At 51.2% G+C, this 21,358-nt stretch overlaps 4 protein-coding genes across 8 annotated transcripts in view; 2 read left to right on the top strand and 2 right to left on the bottom strand.

Moving 5' to 3' along the window:
- The window catches only part of HNRNPM (heterogeneous nuclear ribonucleoprotein M), a 311,395-nt gene that overhangs the window by 133,541 nt on the left and 156,496 nt on the right, over positions 1–21,358 (bottom strand). The gene's annotated exons all lie outside the window — the stretch shown is intronic.
- Positions 31–14,677, bottom strand: RPS28 (ribosomal protein S28). Of its 2 annotated transcripts, XM_069591279.1 has the most exons (6): positions 14,602–14,677; positions 14,222–14,305; positions 1,067–1,228; positions 925–972; positions 291–424; positions 31–107 (listed from the first exon to the last, which is right to left on the bottom strand). In XM_069591279.1, exons 3-5 carry the CDS (start codon positions 1,103–1,105, stop codon positions 302–304), a joined length of 210 nt encoding a protein of 69 aa, XP_069447380.1. In that variant the 5' UTR covers positions 1,106–1,228; positions 14,222–14,305; positions 14,602–14,677; the 3' UTR covers positions 31–107; positions 291–301. The 2 variants fall into 2 exon arrangements, with proteins under 2 accessions (XP_069447380.1, XP_069447382.1); XM_069591281.1 differs by lacking the exons at positions 14,222–14,305; positions 14,602–14,677 and having other exon boundaries at positions 1,067–2,641.
- Positions 1,217–8,559, top strand: NDUFA7 (NADH:ubiquinone oxidoreductase subunit A7). Its single transcript, XM_069591278.1, has 4 exons — positions 1,217–1,322; positions 1,736–1,785; positions 6,395–6,544; positions 8,342–8,559. Exons 1-4 carry the CDS (start codon positions 1,272–1,274, stop codon positions 8,430–8,432), a joined length of 342 nt encoding a protein of 113 aa, XP_069447379.1. The 5' UTR covers positions 1,217–1,271; the 3' UTR covers positions 8,433–8,559.
- Positions 14,661–19,452, top strand: CD320 (CD320 molecule). The gene is made up of 5 exons (XM_069591273.1): positions 14,661–14,896; positions 17,741–17,866; positions 18,199–18,402; positions 18,689–18,847; positions 19,009–19,452. The coding sequence occupies exons 1-5, from the start codon at positions 14,758–14,760 to the stop codon at positions 19,146–19,148; spliced, it is 768 nt and encodes a 255-aa protein (XP_069447374.1). The 5' UTR covers positions 14,661–14,757; the 3' UTR covers positions 19,149–19,452.

Genomic DNA, 21,358 nt, shown 5'->3' with positions numbered 1-21,358 from the left:
ATCTAATGACAACCCAGACAAAACCTCAGGTTTACATACGAAACACACACTTTATTAACAGCAGATCATCCCGGTGGGCCAAGGCGTCAACCCAGACATCCAGCACCCTGTAAACAAACCCAAGGGTTGAGATGCTGACAAGGTGCCCCCACCCCAAACAGGGAAACCCCCATCTTGCTAACTTCAGAAGACCCCGACCAACAGCCCTTGATCCTTGGCGAAATCTCCCCACCCCCAAGCAAGGGTCTAACAAGGAGCTGCTCGATTTCCCACTCCATTTGTGCACTCACCAGTCACAAATTCAGCGCAGCCTCCGAGCCTCTCGCTCTGACTCCAACAGGGTGAGCACGTCGCCCTCGCGCACGGGGCCTTTCACGTTTCGGATGATGGAGCGGCTCGTGTCGTCCATGAATTCTACGCGCACCTACGGGGCCCACAGGAGGGATGGAAGAAGTCAGAGTCGGTTGAGAATAGGATCCATGGGATAAGCGGCTGATGTCGATCCAGAGAACGTTTCTGTTTAGAGACGCTTAAAAGGGGCTGAGGCTGGGAAAGCAGGACTGGGATAGGAGACAAGCCGGAGAGGGGCCGAGGCTGGAGAACAAAGCTCTCGAGCGCCAGAAGATGCCACCAGGGGAGACAACTGGGGGTTGTCGTGAGGGCATAGAGCCACAGTGGTCGTTGGCACAGGCTGAACCAGGACAACGAACTATGTCAGAACTCGGGGAATGAGATCGCCAGAGCCCAGATCCAGTGGGCAGAGCCTTGGCTAAATTTCCGACCCTCAATAAACTCTGGGAAATAGGGAACATATCGGCTCCCAGACACCAGAGAACAAAACCCAGGGCACAGAAATTATCCTCGAGATTAAAACTTTAGAAGCCCCCAGCAAACATCCCTCCGCTCCCCGCCTCCCCCACTCACCTGCGTGCACTGTCCCTGAGAACCGGTCCTGCCCAACACCTTGGTGACCTTGGGGAAAGAAACTGGAATCAGATCTAGCCCACCCGGTTCCCTTACTCCCTCCTCCCTCATCTGGGCCCTCAAAACCGGGCCTCCGCCTCACCCTGGCAAGCTTGATGGGCTGCACACGGCTCGTGTCCATGATGGCGGCGCGGCGGCGGTCGGGCGGAGAGGAGTCACGTGTTTCGGAGAGACTATTTATATGACTCCCTAGCTCCGCCTATTCCTGCTCTCGCGAGACCGTACGCCATGTTCCCAGCAGTCCCTGCAGTAGAGACGTCACCGGCGCCCTTCAGTGCCGGTGAAAGATGGCGTCCGCTACCCGTTTGATCCAGGGGCTGCGGAACTGGGCATCCGGGGTGCGCGGGGCGGGGCGGGAAGGGGCTGTGGATACTGCAGGCCTTGCGCGCCCTGACCCGCTCCCTCTACTCGCCTCCTTTTTGCATCTCTGGGGCTGAGGCCATTAGTGCCGAGATTCTCCTAAGCAGGGAATTCTCCGCAGCCTGGAACCCCGAACTCCTTCAACCCAGGACACCCTCCCCAGCCGTTGGCTATGGTACCATTCAGGCCTGGGGTCTCCCTAGGCCCGTACCTTTTTAGCTTTGAGATCTTGTTCCGGCCCCAGCTCCCCTGTTCACCTCCAGGGCCCGTATCCTGTCCTCAAAGACCCATGTCCCACCTTTCTCTTAATTTGTCCTGTGCGAGACTGCCGGTTAGCTGGTTTTCTCTTCTGGAGTGCCCTGGGGACTGATCTCCATCCTTTCTCCCACAGCGAGACTTGCAGGCGAAACTGCAGCTGCGCTACCAGGAGATCTCTAAACGGTGAGCAAACCCCGCTCGCTCCCCAGATCCCAATCCTGCCCTCCGTCTATCAAAAAAAAAAAAAAAAACCCAAACCCCTGTTCTTTTAGACCCCTGAAACTCTGGGCCGAAATCCTGGCTCCAGTCCCTTAGCTGGCTGTGAAGGCAGAGGTTTGCCCTTCATCTTGCTGCACTGTGTCAGATATTGTGCTTCTGCAACAACCAGATGGGGCGTGAATTCTGAGTGGGAATTTTCCGTGATTTGCAGCCTCCAGTGTGGTCCTGACAGTATTACCATCCCCAGGCTACGTATGAAAATATTTGAGACTCAGAGAAACGAAATCATTTGCTTAAAATCACTCAGAAGCCAGAAATTGACAGCCGGGATTTGAACCCAGAAGTGTCTTTGATTTCTAACTCAAGCCGGAAAATTAGTTGACATTTACAAGGCCAGGCTCTGTCCTCAGCCGTTGGGAGTCCCAGGGGAAGGAGAAAATGTCTTCTCATTCCTTTCTTGGAGCTTATATCCGAGGGAGGAGGCAGAGACATAACGTAGTAAGGAAATAAACACAGCAAGTAAAAAACACTGTTTCAGAATGCTCTGAAGAGAAAACAAAATGGACCAGACTGAAAGTGGCTACCTCAGGTTAAGTGATCAGGAAAGGTCTCAGGGATTGGCTTTGGAGTCAGCTGAAATGCCAAAGGATAATGATTAAAGCAACATTCCGGACAGAGGGAGCGGTAAGTGCCAAGGCTGTGCAGCCCGACAGAGCTAGACATAGGAAGACGACTAGTGTGGCTGAAACACTTAGAAGAATGGGGAATAGTGGTATATGCGTGTGTGTGTGTGTGTGTGTGTGTGTATATGTGTATGTATGCCACAGGCAAAGGTAAGGCAGCCAGGGAGGATTAGCAGGAAAGGAAGAACAATAGCCTTAAAATAACCAAATCTTTGTGAATATCTCTATGTCGTGGCTGATTCCAGATATCAAAAATTTTAAAGTACTTCTCCGTCCTAGGTAGTTGGTGGCCCAGTTGAGGAAAGAGTTTTGTTAAGTTTCACCTTATTTTTTTTTTAAAGGATAATGGCGCCCCCTAGTGATTCCTTTGGGCCTTTCCAGTTGGTCACGGTTCTTTTTACCCTTTCTGGGCTTGTTTTCTGGGGCTTCCCAGGTGGCTCAGTGGTAAAGAATCTGCCTGCCAGTGCAGGAGATGTCCCCTGCCAGTGCAGGAGATGTCCGAGACTCGGGTTCAATTCTTGGGTCAGGACGATCCCCGGAGAAGAAGATGATAACCTGCTCTAATATTCTTATCTGGAAAATTCCGTGGACAAAGGAGCCTGGTGGGCTGCAGTCCATGGCGTCCTGAAGAGTCAGACAGGACTGAGCACACTGCTCGTGCTTGTTTTCTATAGATCCATACCCAGCAGAGGGTCTTCTTTGCACTCTAGGGATTAGGCAGACTCTTAACTTCAACACAGGATATTGCTTCTTTTTTTTTTTCTTTTAAATATTTATCATTTGGCTGTACTGAGTCTTTGTTGTGGCATGCAGGATCTTTGGTTGCAGTCTGTGGGATCTAGTTCCTCGATCAGGAATTGAACCCGGGCCCCTGCAATGGGAGCAAGGAGTCTTAGCCAATAGACCACCAAGGAAGTCCTTTAATATTAACTTCTTAAACTTTGTTTTTTCTGTATTTTTTTCCCCACCTGATACATAACTATCACTTGTTTTAAGAAAAATTTAAATACTGGGGTTATCAGGAAAAAGTTGGTAAAACCCCAATGAATGAAAACCTGATCCTTTTATGATTTTTCTTTCTTTTCTGCCCTCCCTCTCTGCAACAGTTTCTAGGAAAGCTCATATTTTGTTAGTGATTTTTGTTTTTTTTGTTAACATCTTTTGTTAGTGAGATTCAATTCGGTTCAGTAGCTCAGTCGTGTCCGACTCTTTGCGACCCCGTGAATCGCAGCATGCCAGGCCTCCCTGTCCATCACCAACTCCCGGAGTTCACTCAAACTCATGTCCATCGAGTCAGTGATGCCATCCAGCCATCTCATCCTCTGTCATCCCCTTCTCCTCCTGCCCCCAATCCCTCCCAGCATCAGAGTCTTTTCCAATGAGTCAGCTCTTCGCATGAGGAGGCCAAACTATTGGAGTTTCAGCTTTAGCATCAGTCCTTCCAAAGAACACCCAGGACTGATCTCCTTTAGAATGGACTGGTTGGATCTCCTTGCAGTCCAAGGGAATTGCAAGAGTCTTCTCCAACACCACAGTTCAAAAGCATCAATTCTTCTGCACTCAGCTTTCTGCACATTCCAACTCTCACATCCATACATGACCACTGGAAAAACCACAGCCTTGACTAGACGGACCTTTGTTGGCAAAGTAATGTCTCTGCTTTTGAATATGCTATCTAGGTTGGTCATAACTTTCCTTCCAAGGAGTAAGCGTCTTTTAATTTCGTGGCTGCAGTCACCATCTGCAGTGATTTTGGAGCCCCACAAAATAAAGTCTGACACTGTTTCCACTGTTTCCCCATCTATTTCCAATGAAATGATGGGACCAGATGCCATGATCTTACTTTTCTGAATGTTGAGCTTTAAGCCAACTTTTCCATTCTCCTCTTTCACTTTCATCAAGAGGCTTTTTAGTTCCTCTTCACTTTCTGCCATAAGGGTGATGTCATCTGCATATCTGAGGTTATTGAGATTTTTCCCGGCAATCTTGATTCCAGCTTGTGCTTCTTCCAGCCCAGCATTTCTCATGATGGACTCTGCATATAAGTTAAATAAGCAGGGTGACACTATACAGCCTTGACGTACTCCTTTTCCTATTTGGAACCAGTCTGTTGTTCCATGTCTAGTTCTAACTGTTGCTTCCTGACCTGCATATAGGTTTCTCAGGAGGCAGGTCAGGTGGTCTGGTGTTCGCATCTCTTTGAGAATTTTCCACAGTTTATTGTGATCCACACGGTCAAAGTCTTTGGCATAGTCAATAAAGCAGAAATGAATGTTTTTCTGTAACTCTTCCTTTGTCGATGATCCACCGGGTGTTGGCAATTTGATCTCTGGTTCCTCTGCCTTTTCTAAAACCAGCTTGAACATCTGGAAGTTCATGGTTCACGTATTGTTGAAGCCTGGCTTGGAGAATTTTGAGCATTACTTTACTAGCGTGAGATGAGTGCAATAGTGCGGTAGTTTGAGCATTCTTTGGCATTGCCTTTCTTTGGGATTGGAATGAAAACTGACCTTTTCCAGTCCTGTGCCCACTGCTGAATTTTCCAAATTTGCTGGCCTATTGAGTGCAGCACTTTCACAGCATCATCATTCACGATTTGAAATAGTTCAACTGGAATTCCATCACCTCCACTAGCTTTGTTCATAGTGATGCTTTCTAAGGCCCACTTGACTTCACATTCCAGGATGTCTGGTTCTAGGTGACTGATCATACCATCGTGATTATCTTGGTCGTGAAGATCGTTTTTGTACAGTTCTTCTGTGTATTCTTGCCACCTCTTCTTAATATCTTCTGCTTCTGTTAGGTCCATACCACTTCTGTCCTTTATCGAGCCCATCTTTGCATGAAATGTTCCCTTGGTATCTCTAATTTTCTTGAAGAGATCTCTAGTCTTTCCCATTCTGTTCTTTTCCTCTATTTCTTTGCATTGATTGCTGAGGAAGGCTTTCTTATCTCTCCTTGCTATTCTTTGGAACTCTGCATTCAGATGCTTATATCTTTCCTTTTCTCCTTTGCTTTTTGCTTCTCTTCTTTTCACAGCTGTTTGTAAAGCCTCCCCAGACAGCCATTTTGCTTTTTTTCCTTTCTTTTCCATGGGGTTAGTGAGATTAGCGATTCCTTTTCTGGCCTCAAACTTTGTATATTTCTTTAACCCAAGTGAGGAAAAAGCTCTGTTTACCCTTCCTCTGGGGGCAGCAGCCACGAGGTGGCAGCAGAAACCTCAGAGGACAAATTGTTCTGAGTAATAAGCCCTGATCCCCTGGGCTTCCCTGGTGGCTCAGATGGTAAAGAATCTGCCTGCCGTTCAGGAGACCCAGGTTTGGTTCTACCCACTTCAGTATCTTGCCTGGAGAATTCCTTTCACTTCTGTAGAGTTCTTCAGAGAGCTTCTGAAAGAACTGCAAGCCCAGAGGTTCTACAGGCTGGCCCTTGGGACAAGGCTCCTCAGAATGAGCTGAGTCTGGGGCTGTTTCCCCAGTGTTGGTTTGCTGACCATGCCTGCTTGACAGGTAGTGGGCAGAGCCTTTTCATTTCCTGAGAACCTGCAGGTGGAAATGAAGCCTGCTGCCAAGCTCTGGCCAAGCTCAGGGGTGGGAGCAGGCCTCCCTCACAAAAGGCTTCTCCATGCCTTCCACTTCTGGGGCAGACCCACGCCTCACCTCCCAGCACCTTCACATCCAGTGCCAGGGCTTCCACCAGCTGCTGGGCCCTGGCCCTTCCCCAGGCCTGTGCCACCGGCACTATATCAAGGGACACCCCTGGCCGCCAGCACATCCCACTGGCTGCCCATGCCAGGCCTTGTGACTGAGGTGATGGGCCCATGCTGCAGCCCAGCCGTGTGGAGAGAACAACTGTCACTCTGCTTCAGTGCCCATGTTTTTTCTTCTCAGAACTCAGCCTCCTCCCAGGCTCCCCGTGGGCCCCAGCCACAGACTCTCCAACAATTACTACTGTGCTCGCGATGGCCGCCGGGAAGCCATGCCGCCCTCGATTGTCATGTCTTCGCAGAAGGTGCTGGTGGCAGGCAAGCCTGCAGAGAGGTGAGGACGCCTCAGTGCCCCTTCTGAGACCAGCCCTCTATCCTGCTTGTGCTTTTCAAGGTCCCAAGTTTGTCTAGCCTCAGCTGTGGCAGGAAATGTCCTTCCGGGGGCTTTTCATCTGAGGAGCAAATGAATCCCCACCCAGCCTGGGGTGGGTTTCCTGCAAAGCACAGGAAGCTTCATGGGGCCTTCAAGGGCTTTGGAAGAAGCCCAGGCATTGTTGTTTTTGTAATTTTAAGTCCTTGAGAGAGGATTGTGTAAATCTCAGGCCTCTTAAAACCCAGTTTGGTCCCTGGCCTCAGGCAGTGTCTCTTAATTAAATAGGAGGAGTAGTGGCGTTTACTTTAGAGAGTTCTGCTAGGACAGGATCCCACAGATGGGGTGGCTTATAAACAACAGAAAACTGGTTCTCATGGTTCTGGAAGCTAGAAAGTCCAAGTAAAAGGCCCCTGCAGCTTCAGTGTCTGGTGAGGGCGCTTTCCTGGGTTCTAGGTGGTATCTTTTTGCCATGTCCTCACCTGGGGGAAGGAGTCAGGGGTCTGAAGGGTCTCTTATAAGGGCTCCACCTTCATGAGCTAGTTATCTCCCAAAGGCTCCACCTCCTAACACCATCACACTGTGGCATAGGATTTTAACGTATGGATTTTGTGTGGAAACAAACATTCTGTCTATAGCAGACTCATTATGAGGCTTAATTCACATAATGAACTATTTGTAAGCTCTTAGAATGGAGTCAGTGGCATGTCTGCCTCTTAATATTTCCACAAGTTAGGCAGTGATGACCTATGTTGGAGAAAAAGAAACTGAGGCCAGGTGCCCTCCGTAGGTCACACGGATCATAGGCGGCAGAGGGGCAGTTTCACAGCATTTTGTCCAGTCCCTCCCAGTGGTATCTGGGCTCTACAGCTGATTCACTTTGTGATCCTGGACTGATCTTTTGGCCTTCTTGAGCCTCAGCTGCCGCTTTTGTAAGATGGGGTTGGTGGGCTTGCAGTGTGATGAGATTGGTAAAGTGATGCGGCCGGGCCTGCCAAGCTGGGTTAGAACTCAGTGAATGAATGGCCCGTGTTGCCGTCTTCAGATTCACCAGAGCCCAGCCCCACACTGGCAGGCTGCCCCACTCCCCCTCACTGCTTCACCTGCCCCCTGGGTGTCTGCATTTCCCAGGGAGGCTGCCTTCTACCTCTTCCACTTCCTTCAGGTGGAGGAAGGGAGGAGGGGAGGCCCTGGAACCCCAGGGGCCGGGTGGGGTGGGGGGGGGCAGGTTGGGTCCCTGCCTTGGATCTGCTGGCACAGTGTCTCCTTAGGCCTTACCCTGGACCAAAAGGTCTTATTTTTGACTGCGTATTAACTCAGCCCCGTTAGACTATGGCTGGCCCTCATCTCATTAGCGCTTCCGGCATACAGTGCCTGCCACGTAGCAGGTGCTCAGAATCCGAGGGGAGGAGTTGCTGGGGACGTGGGTCATCTGATTGCTTGGCCCTTCTGGAGCCAATGTCCTGCCCTGGGGCAGCAGGAGTGGGGGGCCAGGGGCGCTGGAGGAAGAGTCCAGCATTTCACACTATTTCTGAGACCAGGAGCCAGGACAGGCTTACTGCCTGGGGGCAGAAAGTGGTCAGCTGACCCTTTGGGGGACCCCACTAGAGAGGCCTGTGCATTCTGAAACACCCTGCAGTCTGGCCTCCACATCTCCGGTTTCAGCAGATATGGAAAGGGGAGGAGGGGGTGCTCCCTCAGCTTCCTCCCCACTGTTCTCTGGACACCTGGGGCTGACTCAAGTCTCTCTTTATTTTCCAGCTCAGCTGTAGCAGCCTCTGAGAAGAAGGCTGTGTCGCCGGCTCCTCCCATAAAGAGGTGGGAGCTGTCCCAGGATGAGCCTTACCTATGACTTTGGCTGGGGGTGCCAGGCTGAGCCCTCAGGGCCACCAGAGTGGTTCTTTCTCCTTGGACTCCTTGATTCCCTCCGGGCAGAACATGACCTCATTTATAAAAATTATATATTGTGCTCCCAAGAATCGCTTGTTTTTACTTTTGCAAGGACATACGGGCTTACTTGGACTTCAGGGTGAAGTTGGTGCCACATCCCTTTTTTTTCCCCTTTTCTGGCCACACCACCCATCTTGTGGAATCTTAGTTTCCCTGACTAGGGGTTGCACCCAGACCCCCGCAGTGAAAACGCCAGGTTCTAACCACTGGACTGCCAGGGCATTCCTGATACTGTATCCCGAACCTCTGAACCCCGTGAGCTCGCCGGAATAGGGCAGGAGAGTGGCTCTGGAGTTCTAGGGGACGTGCTCTCACTGGGCCCAGAGATGTAACCGTCCCTTTCTCGAGGGCCTGGCTCCACGCCTCAGAGCAGTGGAGCAGGTTCCAGAGTGTTTAGGGGGCATTGACTGTAAAGGATGATGGTGGGGGAACAAAACCTGCTCACTTCCCTCTCCTGAGAGATGACTCCTGCACCCCCATTCCCCACCCAGCCATCGCTAGTGTGGGTGTTCACCAGAACCCTCCCACCAGGGCCCCCGCCTGTTCTTGACCAGCAGGGGCCCCGGGGGACGGTGAGGTGGCTCACAAGGAAGTTTCACCTAGGGCCCTTGTGGAAAGGCCTCCCTGAGCCAGAAACTTTACTGCACAGGCCTGGGGGTGTGGGGCGGAGTTAGCCCAGGAGAGGAAAGGGCTTCTTCCCACAGAGGAATGACCAGGGAGTGAAAGCCAAACAGGCAGTGGCCTTCATCTGGTCACAGGCGCAAAGGGGGACCACAGTGCCCTCCGGTGTGGCAGGGTTGTGACTGCCTGCGGAAGAACCCCCAAAACCTGCCAGTGGGTGAAGTCCAGCTGTGTGCCAGGATAGTGTTGAGGCTGCCTCACCCTCTGGAAGCTTGGAGCAAGGAGGGAAAAGGTCACAGTCATAAGAGAAGGTATAAATGCTCCAAGAGTGAGTGGTACAAATGCTAAATGATTATCAGGAGGAAAAAACCCCTGGGAAGGCTTCCTGGAAGAGGTGGGATTCTGGTTGGAGCAAAGGATGAAATCAAATTTAGAAAGATCAGGAGGGAGAAGACTGGGCAAAGTGTGCAGAGGTAATGAGGTAACACCAAAGAACTTCTAATGACCCCGGGTGAGATGTGCCATTGAAGGTTTCTGAATAGTTAATGACCCAGTCTCCTGCCGAGTGAGGTTGCAGTGAAAAGATGGTTATCAATGAGGATGGTGAATCTACTGGCACCATGATCTTGAACTTCTCAGAATTGTGAGAAAATAAATTGTAAGCCAAGAAGAAAAAAAAAAAACGTGTTATAACCTAGACTTGAAATTTGGCAAAGGAATGCAGTAGGGAAGAGGTCTGACATCTCAAGCTCATCCTGTGTGCCAGATATGTGCTGTGTATGCAGGTCAGGAAGCAACAGTTAGAACTGGACATGGAACAGACGGGTTCCAAATAGGAAAAGGAGTACATCAAGGCTGTATATTGTCACTGTGCTTATTTAACTTATATGCAGAGTGTGCCTGGAGAATCCCAGGGATGGGGGAGCCTGGTGGGCTGCCGTCTATGGGGTTGCACAGAGTTGGACATGACTGAAGTGACTTAGTCTTCAGCAGCAGAGTACATCATGAGAAATACTGGGCTGGATGAAGCACAAGCTGGGATCAAGATTGCTGGGAGAAATACCAATAACCTCAGATATGTAGGTGATACCACATATCAGAAAGTGCAGAACTAAAGAGCCTCTTGATGAAAGTGAAAGAGGAGAATGAAAAAGTTGGCTTTAAGCTCAGCATTCAGAAAACTAAGATCATGGCATCTGGTCCCATCACTTCATGGCAAACAGATGGAGAAACAGTGGAAGGCTTTATTTCGGGGGGCTCCAAAATCACTGCAGATGGTGATTGCAGCCATGAAAATTTAAAAGACGCTTACTCCTTGGAAGGAAAGTTATGACCGACCTAGACAGCATATTAGAAAACAGAGACATTTCTTTGCCGACAAAGGTCCATCTAGTCAAGGCTATGGTTTTTTTTCCAGGCAAGAATACTGGAGTGGGTTGCCATTCTTGTCTTTAGGGGATCTTCCCAACCCAGGGATCGAACTCACGTCTTCAGTCTCCTGTATTGGCAGGTGGGTTCTTTACCTCTAGAGCCACCTGGGGAGTCCCTGTGAGGTCATAGTGAACGAAGAACAGGTGTGGCGAGACCGAGAACTCTCTCGGGCTCCCTGAGAGCTGACCCTAAACCCGGGTGCTGAGGACTCTGCTTTCAACGACTACACATTGTCAGCAGGGTAACCCACAGCTGCTTCAGCGCTTCTCCCTGGATCCCAGATGCCAAGCCCCACAGGTGGTGTTGCGGACACTTCCTTCCTCTCCCCTCCCTCAGGCAGTCGTGTTTGCTACCCTTCCCATCTGCCTTTGCACCACTGCATCTTTGTCTCTTACCCAGTTTCTCCTGGGAATTGGAGATTCTTCTGAACACACACACACACACACACACACACACACGCTCTCACATGGCTATAATCTCCAACATTTTTTTAAGTCACCACTTTATATGACACACTATTTTTAATTTTTGTTTTTGGCTGTCCTGGGTCTCTGTTGCTAGGAGGGTTTTCTCCAGTTGGGGGTGCATGGGCTTCTCACTGGGGTGATTGCTCCTGTTGTGGAGCAAGGGCTCTAGAGCTTCCGCAGTTGTGGCCCTTGGGCTCTAAAGCACAGGCTCAGTAGCTGCGGTGCACAGGCTTAGTTGCCTGATGGCACATGGTATCTTCTCAGATCAGGGATGGAATCTGTGTCTCTTGAATTGGTAGGTGGATTCTTTACCACCAAGCCACCAGGAAAGCCCATCATAAGCATGTCATCAACCTGCAAGTAGAGCCCCTGCTGTGAAAATCTGGACGTGTAAGTGTTGCTTCACAGGAAACGTGCACAGCTGAGGACAGCGACTTGTCTGGGGGCCTGCTGTGCAGTAGCGCTGCCTCTCCTGAGGACAGAGCTGTGGATAAAACCTTTTATTGTCAAGAAGAAAACACAGCAGCTGGGTAGAAAACCTGTAAGTTTGTATTTTGTGTGCCTAAGGGGTGTGCTTATATCTTTCCTTTTCTCCTTTGCTGTTTGCTTCTCTTCTTTTCACAGCTATTTGTAAGGCCTCCTCAGACAGCCATTTTGCTTTTTTGCATTTCTTTTCCATGGGGATGTTCTTGATCCCTGTCTCCTGTACAATGTCATGAACCTCCGTCCATAGTTCATCAGGCACTCTATCTATCAGATCTAGGCCCTTAAATCTATGTCTCACTTCCACTGTATAATCATAAGGGATTTGATTTAGGTCATACCTGAATGGTCTAGTGGTTTTCCCTACTTTTCTTCAATTTCAGCCTGAATTTGGCAATAAGGAGTTCATGATCTGAGCCACAGTCAGCTCCTGGTCTTGTTTTTGCTGACTGTATAGAGCTTCTCCATCTTTGGCTGTAAAGAATATAATCAATCTGATTTCAGTGTTGACCATCTGGTGATGTCCATGTGTAGAGTCTTCTCTTGTGTTGCTGGAAGAGGGTGTTTGCTATGACCAGTGCGTTCTCTTGGCAAAACTCTATTAGTCTTTGCCCTGCTTCATTCCGCATTCCAAGGCCAAATTTGCCTGTTACGCCAGGTGTTTCTTGACTTCCTACTTTTGCATTCCAGTCCCCTATAATGAAAAGGACATCTTTTTTGGGTGTTAGTTCTAAAAGGTCTTGTAGGTCTTCATAGAACCATTCAACTTCAGCTTCTTCAGCGTTACTGGTTGGAGCATAGACTTGGAGAATTGGAAAGACTAGAGATCTCTTCAAGAAAATTAGAGATACCAAGGGAACATTTCATGCAAAGATGGGCTCAATAAAGGACAGAAATGGTATGGACCTAACAGAAGCAGAAGATATTAAGAAGAGGTGGCAAGAATACACAGAAGAACTGTACAAAAACGATCTTCACGACCAAGATAATCACGATGGTGTGATCACTCACCTAGAGTCAGACATCCTGGAATATGAAGTGAAGTGGGCCTTAGAAAACATCACTATGAACAAAGCTAGTGGAGGTGATAGAATTCCAGTAGAGCTATTTCAAATCCTGAAAGATGATGCTGTGAAAGTGCTGCACTCAATATGCCAGAAAATTTGGAAAACTCAGCAGTGGGCACAGGACTGGAAAAGGTCAGTTTTCATTCCAATCCCAAAGAAAGGCAATACCGAAGAATGCTCAAACTACCACACAATTGCACTCATCTCACTCACTAGTAAAGTAATGCTCAAAATTCTCCAAACCAGGCTTCAGCAATACATGAACCGTGAACTTCTCGATGTTCAAGCTGGTTTCAGAAAAGGCAGAGGAACCAGAGATCAAATTGCCAACACCCGGTGGATCATCGACAAAGGAAGAGAGTTACAGAAAAACATTCATTTCTGCTTTATTGACTATGCCAAAGCCTTTGTGTGAATCACAATAAACTGTGGAAAATTCTGAAAGAGAAGGGAATACCAGACCACCTGACCTGCCTCCTGAGAAACCTATATGCAGGTCAGGAAGCAACAGAACTGGACATGGAACAACAGACTGGTTCCAAATAGGAAAAGGAGTATGTCAAGGCTGTATAGTGTCACCCTGCTTATTTAACTTCTATGCAGAGTACATCATGAGAAACGCTGGGCTGGAAGAAGCACAAGCTGGAATCAAAATTGCCGGGAGAAATCTCAATAACCTCAAATATGCAGATGACACCACCCTTATGGCAGAAAGTGAAGAGGAACTAAAAAGCCTCTTGATGAAAGTGAAAGAGGAGAGTGGAAAAGTTGGCTCAAAGCTCAACATTCAGAAAACTAAGATCATGGCATCTGGTCCCATCACTTCATGGGAAATAGATGGGGAAACAGTGTCAGACTTTTGCGGGGGGGGGGGCTCCAAAATCAATGCAGATGGTGATTGCAGCCAAGAAATTAAGAGACGCTTACTGCTTGGAAGAAAAGTTATGACCAACCTAGACAGCATATTCAAAAGCAGAGACATTACTTTGCCAACAAAGGTCCGTCTAGTCAAGGCTGTGGTTTTTCCAGTGGTCATGTATGGATGTGAGAGTTGGACTGTGAAGAAGGCTGAGCACTGAAGAATTGATGCTTTTGAACTGTGGTGTTGGAGAAGACTCTTGAGAGTCCCTTGGACTGCAAGGAGATCCAACCAGTCCATTCTGAAGGAGATCAGCCCTGGGATTTCTTTGGAAGGAATGATGCTAAAGCTGAAACTCCAGTACTTTGGCCACGTCATGCGAAGAGTTGACTCATTGGAAAAGACTCTGATGCTGGGAGGGATTGGGGGCAGGAGGAGAAGGGGACGACAGAGGATGAGATGGCTGGATGGCATCACTGACTCGATGGATGTGAGTCTGAGTGAACTCCAGGAGTTGGTGATGGACAGGGAGGCCTGGCGTGCTCCGATTCATGGGGTCACAAAGAGTTGGACAGGACTGAGCGACTGAACTGAACTGAACTGTAGGAGTGTGCGTGAGAAGAGAAAGCCGACGCTACTTTCGCTTGTTTTGCTTCCGAAGTAAAGTATAAGACCCTCCCCGTGGAGTCTGTGAGGATTAGGAGGTAGTGAGAACATCCTGAGGCTAGGGACAGAGCACCCAGGATGAAAGACAAGAACTGACCTTTCGTTGATTTATCAGGCTCTGTTCCAGGCGTTGGGGATACAAGGAGCAACACAGCATTCCTGCCCTTCTGGGTCTGACATTCTAGTGCGGAATCAATAAATCAAAGTAGTATTAGTAAATAAAATATATAATAAGCTCGGGCGCACGAAAGAAGAAGGAGCGGGGAGGGGATGAGGCATTCCTAAGATAATCAGGCAGAACATTTGGTGCATGAGGAATGTTAAATATCGTAAGATGACAATACTTGTCAGTACGAGTTCATTCGCATCTCCAGAGGTTTCTAATTTCAAATAGGCCCCATACCTTTCGATATGTCTGTCACTGGGAAAAGAGGGGAAGACCCTCAAATCGGGGGCCCCCGGTATTCAGACACTTACGGTACTCAAAGCCAGGGGCTGCAGCGGGATCTCTGGCCGTGGGCCCCGCCCCGGGTGTGGGCCCCGCCCCCCGGATGTGTGCGCAGGCGTGCGCGGGGATAAGAGACAGGCTGGGAGTGCGCGTGAACCCAGCCGGCGCTGAGCGGGGGTGGTACGATGAACGGTTGGGTGGCTCGGGGTCTATCGCGGCGTGCTGCGGCCCTAGGCCTGGGGCTGCGGGTACTGCTCGGCTTCGGGCTGTGCCTGGAGACCGCCCCGACTCCGATCCAGACCTGGTCCCCGACCCAGGCCCCAGGTGAGTGAACTTGCAGCCCGCGAGCCCTCTACCCCTGCAGTCTAGCTCCGCCTTCGCCCGCCAGCAGCGCCTCACCATTGGCTACGCCGCAAGTCTGTCCAGGACACTCCCCCCGCACATGGTTCTAGGGGAGCCTAGCCCTTGAAAGAGCCTTCCCCAATGGTGGACCCTGCGCCGGGATTGCTGTGCCTGCCTTTAACTGCGCTGCTTCGGCCCTCTCACACCCGGCACCTGCTCTGCTTTGCGGTGCACCATTGTCACCTCCAAGCTGCCCTTCACTCCAGCATAAGCAGGAAAGTTCTTTACAGACTCTGGTTGTCCGACCTCCAACCTTCACGCGGCTGGTTATCTGGCGCCTGCTACCCGGGGCCATTTGCCTGAGTTTCCTCGGCGACCATCTCCCGCCTTCTCAACCTCTGCACTTTCCTTCTCTGGACTTACGAGAGAAAGAAAGATCTTCCCTGGCTCCCCAGGCCCTAGGACACGTTTGCCCTGGCCTCAGTGATGGTGGCTCTCTCAGAGGTTCCCAGAGGCAGTGGGGCAGGTTAGAATGGCCTCCCTGTGCACACAGGTGCCCCCGACCTTCAGCTGTAGACTCAGGTGTGCACACCCGCGGGTCCTGTCTTATCTGGTTCCCCTTCTTACTCCTGCCTTTTCAAGCTAAGTGTTCCTCCTTCCTTCAAGGATCAACACATTAACCAAGCTCAGGCTCTTTACACCCAAGCAGTCTCTTCCCTTCAGCACCCTGAGGTAGGGACTCCTAGTGTGGCCCCTTTCCCAGGTGGGGAAACTGAGGCTGGGAGGGACAGTCACTGATCTCTCCAAACCACAGCCCTGTAAGGCCCCCTTGGCTCTGCTCTGCTGCCCACTTTATAGGACACACACAGACACTCCCTGATTCCAGGGAGGGAGGTCAGAGGTTGCTATGGAGAGGGGCAAGACTTGGGGAGGGAACTGTCGGCTTTCGGATCCCCATGGCAGGGAAGGAAGTCGGTTCCAGGCCATTCCACAGGGCTCAGGGACGGTGGGGCCCACAGGTATATTTGGGCCTGGAGGCCAGCTTGCAGACCGGCTGGCTTGTGGAGGGTGGGGGCTTGGAGTGGGACTTTCCTCAACTTGCCCCTGTGAGCAGAGGTGGAAGGGGCAAGAGGACCAGAATCAAATGGAACAGAGCTAGGCTGGGGCCAAGCCAGGTATTTGCTACCCACCCTGCTGCACCCAGGAGGAAGCCATAAAGGCCACTCCCTTCCTCGGTCCCTCAGACTCCAGTCTGCTGGCCCAGCTTCCAGGCCCTTCTGTGTCCCTCCTGCTCAGGGTCCCGGAAGGCTCATAACTCAGCTGGACTCAGCCCAGACCGTTGTGTGAGCTGTGTCCATTTATCATCAGGCAGTACCCTGGGTTTACAGTCAAAAGGTCACGGCCCTGACCATCGCTAAGTGTCCACTTTACGCAGGTACCAGTTCAAGGGCCATTGTTCTAAGACGCTGGGCTTCAGGGGTCTCTGAGAGGGACCTGAGACCCCTCCCAGGAAATAAGCTGGAGACATGAAGTCTGAGGAGGAAATCATGGAAGTGCAGAGGGGAGGGAGGAGAGGGAATACTGGGCCCGGGAACGGCATGGCCGAAAGGTGGAAATGGGCCAGGCCTCTTGCCACAGCAGCATGGTGGCTAGGCCAGAGGGAGCTTGAGGAAGAGGAGGAATGTAGGAAGAAGCAAGTTCCAGGAAGGGTTCAGGGCTGGTCAGGACTTGCCGGCCACATTCAGGATGTAGGCTGTGAGAGGGTCAAGGGACCGAGGGATGGTTTTGAGCAAAGGGGAGGCAAGGGTGGGTGGCTTAACGGTGTGACTCTGAGAGGTCCCTGGTGTCTGAGGGAGATGAGGGTGGGGAGCCTGGGGAAGAGGTGGCACAGTCAGGATGGGGAAAGCGGTCAGAAGTTTCTGGGAGGAATTCAGTGGGTGGGTCAACAAGTCACGGTGACCAAGCAGGTCCTTTACGCAAGGCCTCACTTTCCCCTTTGCTAAGTTGCTATTGTTCAGTCACTCGTCTTGTCTAACTCTTTGCAGCCCCATGGACTGCAGCACCCCAGGCTTCCCTATCCTTCATCATCTCCTGGAGTTTGCTCAAACTCGTGTCCATTGAGTCGATGATGCCATCCAACCATCTCATCCTCTGTCATCTCCTTCTCCTCCTGCCCTCAATCATTCCCAGTATCAGGGTCTTTTCCAGTGAGTTGGCTCTTCACATCAGGTGGCCAAAGTATTGAAGCTTCAGCTTCAGCATCAGTCCTTCCAATGAATATCCAGGGTTGGGATAATCAGATAATCCTTTAGGATTGACTGGTTTGATCTCCTTGCTGTCCAGGGGACTCTCAAGAGTCTTCTCCTTTGCTAAGGATAGCTGGGTGGGACATAACAGGCCCTGTTGACCCTTACGGTGGGCCTGAGCCAGGCCAGGTTCAGAGATGGCCCCTCTCCTAGTCTGTTTAACCACAAGCTTGGAGAGACCCCTGGGGAGACCATCTGGCCATTTGGAGCCTGATAAAGACCCCAGGATCAGTGAGACCTGGGTTTGAACCCTGACTCTGCCACTAGCTTGTAGCCATGGGCCTTTCCTCTCCTGTGTGTCTCCTGTAGAATGGGCATGGCTATAGAATCTGACCAGTAGGACTCTTGGTGAGGCTGTGAACTGCTGGGCTCCAGGCCCCCCCCCCCCACAGTGCATCCTTAGGAAAAGTGGTAACCACCAGTGTAGTTCCTGGGACCTGGCTTTCTCCTGGTGGTCGTAGCTTGTGACACTGTCCTCCTAGCTGAGGGTCCAGACCTCCCACTTGTGTGTGTCCCTCAGGCCCCAGTGCAGGCTCGTGCCCGCCCACCGACTTCCAGTGCCGGAGCGATGGCCGCTGTGTGCCCCTCATCTGGCGTTGCGATGTTGACCAGGACTGCCTTGATGGCAGTGATGAAGAGGAGTGCGGTGAGTGGCCATGCCCTGGGGGTGGGGCTTTTCAGGGCCATGGGAGGAGGTGCTTGTGGAAGGAGTGTGGGTTTCAGGCAAGGAACTCTGGGGTGGGAGGGGCCTCAAGGAGGGCGGCTGGATCTTTGGGTTAAAAGATGGGTTTGCAGGGCAGCAAGTTAGTGGGGTCTTGGTTGGAAGGTGGTGCTAATAGAAGGGCAGAGCCCTTGGGATGGGCAGACGTTATAGGGTCACTCATTCTCTGGAAGGTGGGGCTCGCAGCGGGGTAAGGAGTGGGGCGTACCTGTGCTCTCTTGGGTGGGTGTTTGGCCTGACTCACCCTGTACCCCCAGGTACTGAGGTACCCAATGTCAGCCCCTCCCCTTGTGACATCATGGATGACTGCCCTGACCGCAACAAGAGTCTTCTCAACTGCGGGCCCCAGCCCTGCCCGAAAGGCGAGCTGTGCTGCCTGCTGGACGGTCTGTGTATCCCAACCACATGGCTCTGCGATGGGCACCGGGACTGTTCTGACTACAGCGACGAGCTTGGCTGCGGTGTGTGCCTATGGGGGCAGGGAGGCTTGGTCAGTAGAGCAGGATGCCTGACACCTTCCAGTGTGTGACGAGGCTGGGAGCGTGCATGTGTGTGTCTGCCTGAGCCCACATACCCATGGGAGTGCAGGAGGGCACTCAGGTAGCAAGTGCTCACCAGCCTTGCTCACTCAGTCTGGGGCTAGAGGGTGAGTCCCAAGTTCGCTCACCCCAGGGCACTGGGACACCCATTCATCCTTCCAGCCCCAGGGCTCCCTCCCCTGCTGCTGAATGCCCGGACTTGTTGCAGGAAACAAGACCCACCAGGAGGGGAGGACCATGTCCACGGGGACTCCTGCGACCCTGGAGAATGTCACTTATCTCAGGAATGCCACAGTCACCACCATCGAGGACTGGGACTCCGTTCAGTCTGGAAACCGAAGTGCTTATGGGATTATTGCAGCTGTAGGTAATATGAACAGCTCCTGCCCCCAAGCCCATGCCCACACCTGGAAGTTGCCCTGGAGAATGGACAAGCTACATGCTCCCCTTTCCAGTGTGTTGGGAGCTTGGTGGATGTGGGGGCCTCCCGCCACCCCCTCACCCGCTCCCCTCTCTCTTTCCCCACAGCGGTGCTCAGTGCCAGTCTGGCTGCTGGCATCCTGTTTGCGTTGTCCCGGCTCTGTGCCCAGGGGTGCCTGGACCCGCTGGGGCTGCTGGTGTTCGTGAAGGGGTCACTGCAGCCAGAGAGGAAGACCTCGGTGCTCTGAGCATGCGCTCTCACCCCCATATCACACGTTCCCCAAGTATGGCAGGTAGAGAGGACCCACACGTGGCTGCTCCCAGACCTGGCTTCTTCTGTCCTCACAGCGCCAAGCACCTGTGCTCCTGCATATGTGACCCTGGAGGATGGGGTTGCCCGGGCCCTCCCCTGGATACAAAGAGCCTGGATGGGGAACATGTCACAGCTGGAGCTGAGGGGCTGGCCCCGGATCACTCTTGGGGCGGCCCCCTTACTCAGATACTATTGCTACCTCTGTTTGAGAGCGGTGATTAAAGCTAGTTCACATCCTCTGCCTGCCTTTGGGCCTCTGTCTCCCTCTGCCTGGGTGGCCTGGGGGCTCTGTGGGGGAGTGCCTGCCTGTAGAGGGTGGGAATCAGGGACCCAGCCCTGGGCATCCTCTTGGCCACTCTGCCTCCTGGAATCAGGACAGGGGACGGTGGGGCTGGGAACAGCTTGCACTCCTAGAGAGGAGTAGATCTTGGGCGGTGCCTCTTGGAGTGCTGGCTGGGGGACCTCCGTCCGTTTCAGCTTCCTGTCTTTTTTTTGTTTGTTTGTTTTTTTAAGGTAAACCATCCAAGCAGTTTTTATTTATTAATATTCATAAACACCCACAGTGGCTTCATTAGAGATTTCAATTTTCCTCTTCAGCCTGAATGCAAAGTATTAGGAGAGCCTTCTGCACAACACAGGTAACTTTTTAAAGTTGCAAATGATGTTCAAGAAAATTTTACTGTGCTAATTTTAAACAACATATGACTGTATGTTTAAAGTCAGAAAGGTTTCAAATTTTTCCAGTTCAGTACAAATTTACTGAAAACTTACTACATTGCTAGAACCATACTAGAAAAGACTTACTACAAGAATAAACATGAGCCCTTAGGAGTTTATTTTCCAGTAACACAGCATACTATTTTAAATACAGTAAAATAGCTTTAATATATGAAGCATCTTTATAGATATTTGATTTATAAAGAGAAAATGGGCATAATAATGAAAAGTATATTTACCTAACTCTGCTGCTGCTAAGTTGCTGCTAAGTCGCTTCAGTCGTGTCCGACTCTGTGCGACCCCAGAGATGGCAGCCCACCAGGCTCCCCCGTCCCTGAGATTCTCCAGGCAAGAACACTGGAGTGGGTTGCCATTTCCTTCTCCATCAGCTTCCTGTCTTTGAGACAGAAGCTGGATGGCTCCCGGTTGGTCTCCACCTTGTTTCAAAATGTAGGTTTTATTATTATTTAGGCATTGAGGCCTGAAAAGACTGATACTGAAGCTAAAGCTTCAATCTTTCGGCCACCTGATGCAAAGAGCCGACTCATTGGAAAAGACTGATGCTGGGAAAGATTGAGGGCAAAAGGAGAAGGGGGCAGAGAGGATGAGATGGCTGGATAACATCACTGACTCAGTGGACATGAATCTGAGCAAGCTCTGGGAGATAGTGGAGGACAGGGAAGCCTCGTGTGCTGCAGTCCATGGGGTTGCAAAGAGTTGGACATGACTGTGCAACTGAGCTGCAGCAGCAGCTGGGGTGTCGGCACTGACTGTTATAAATGTCTCAGCCTGTCAACAGCGAGAACAGCACCTAGGGCACCCACTGGGTCCCTATTACAGCAAGACCCCGACAGATGCTCCCCAACCAGAGCCAGTGGGGTGGCTGGACCAGTGCAGGATGTACTTCAGCAAAAACCGTTTGGTTGCACTGTGTGTGATGCAGAACTTCCCTGACAAGGAATCGAACGCATGACCCCTGGACTGGAAGTGCAGAATCTTAACTACTGGCCCGCTGGGGAAGTCCTGGCCATCAAGGAACTTTGAGGGACAAGATTTGTCCTGAAGGTCCTGGAGAGTACACGGCAGCCCCCCATTGAGAGAGATCAAGGTGGGGAGGACTTCCCTGGTGGTCCAGAATCTGCCTGCCAGTATGGGGGACATGGGTTCAGTCCAGGCTCTGGGAAGATTCCACATGCTTTGGCACAACTAAGCCCGTGCGCTACAGCTACCAAGCCCGTGTCCCAGAGCCTGTGCTCTGCAAGAAGATAAGCCCCCACAATGAGAAGCCCTCGCATAGCAACTAGAGAGTGGCTCCCACTTGCTGCAGCTAGAGAAAGCTGGTGCACAGCCGTGAAGACCCAACGTAGCCAAGTTAAATAAAATTAATGGAAGGACTGACGCTGAAGCTGGAACTCTGATCCTTTGGCT

Source organism: Ovis canadensis, chromosome 5 (genome assembly GCF_042477335.2).
Source record: "Ovis canadensis isolate MfBH-ARS-UI-01 breed Bighorn chromosome 5, ARS-UI_OviCan_v2, whole genome shotgun sequence".
Taxonomy (NCBI): Eukaryota; Metazoa; Chordata; class Mammalia; order Artiodactyla; family Bovidae; genus Ovis; species Ovis canadensis.
This window is presented reverse-complemented; position numbering and strand designations above follow the sequence as displayed.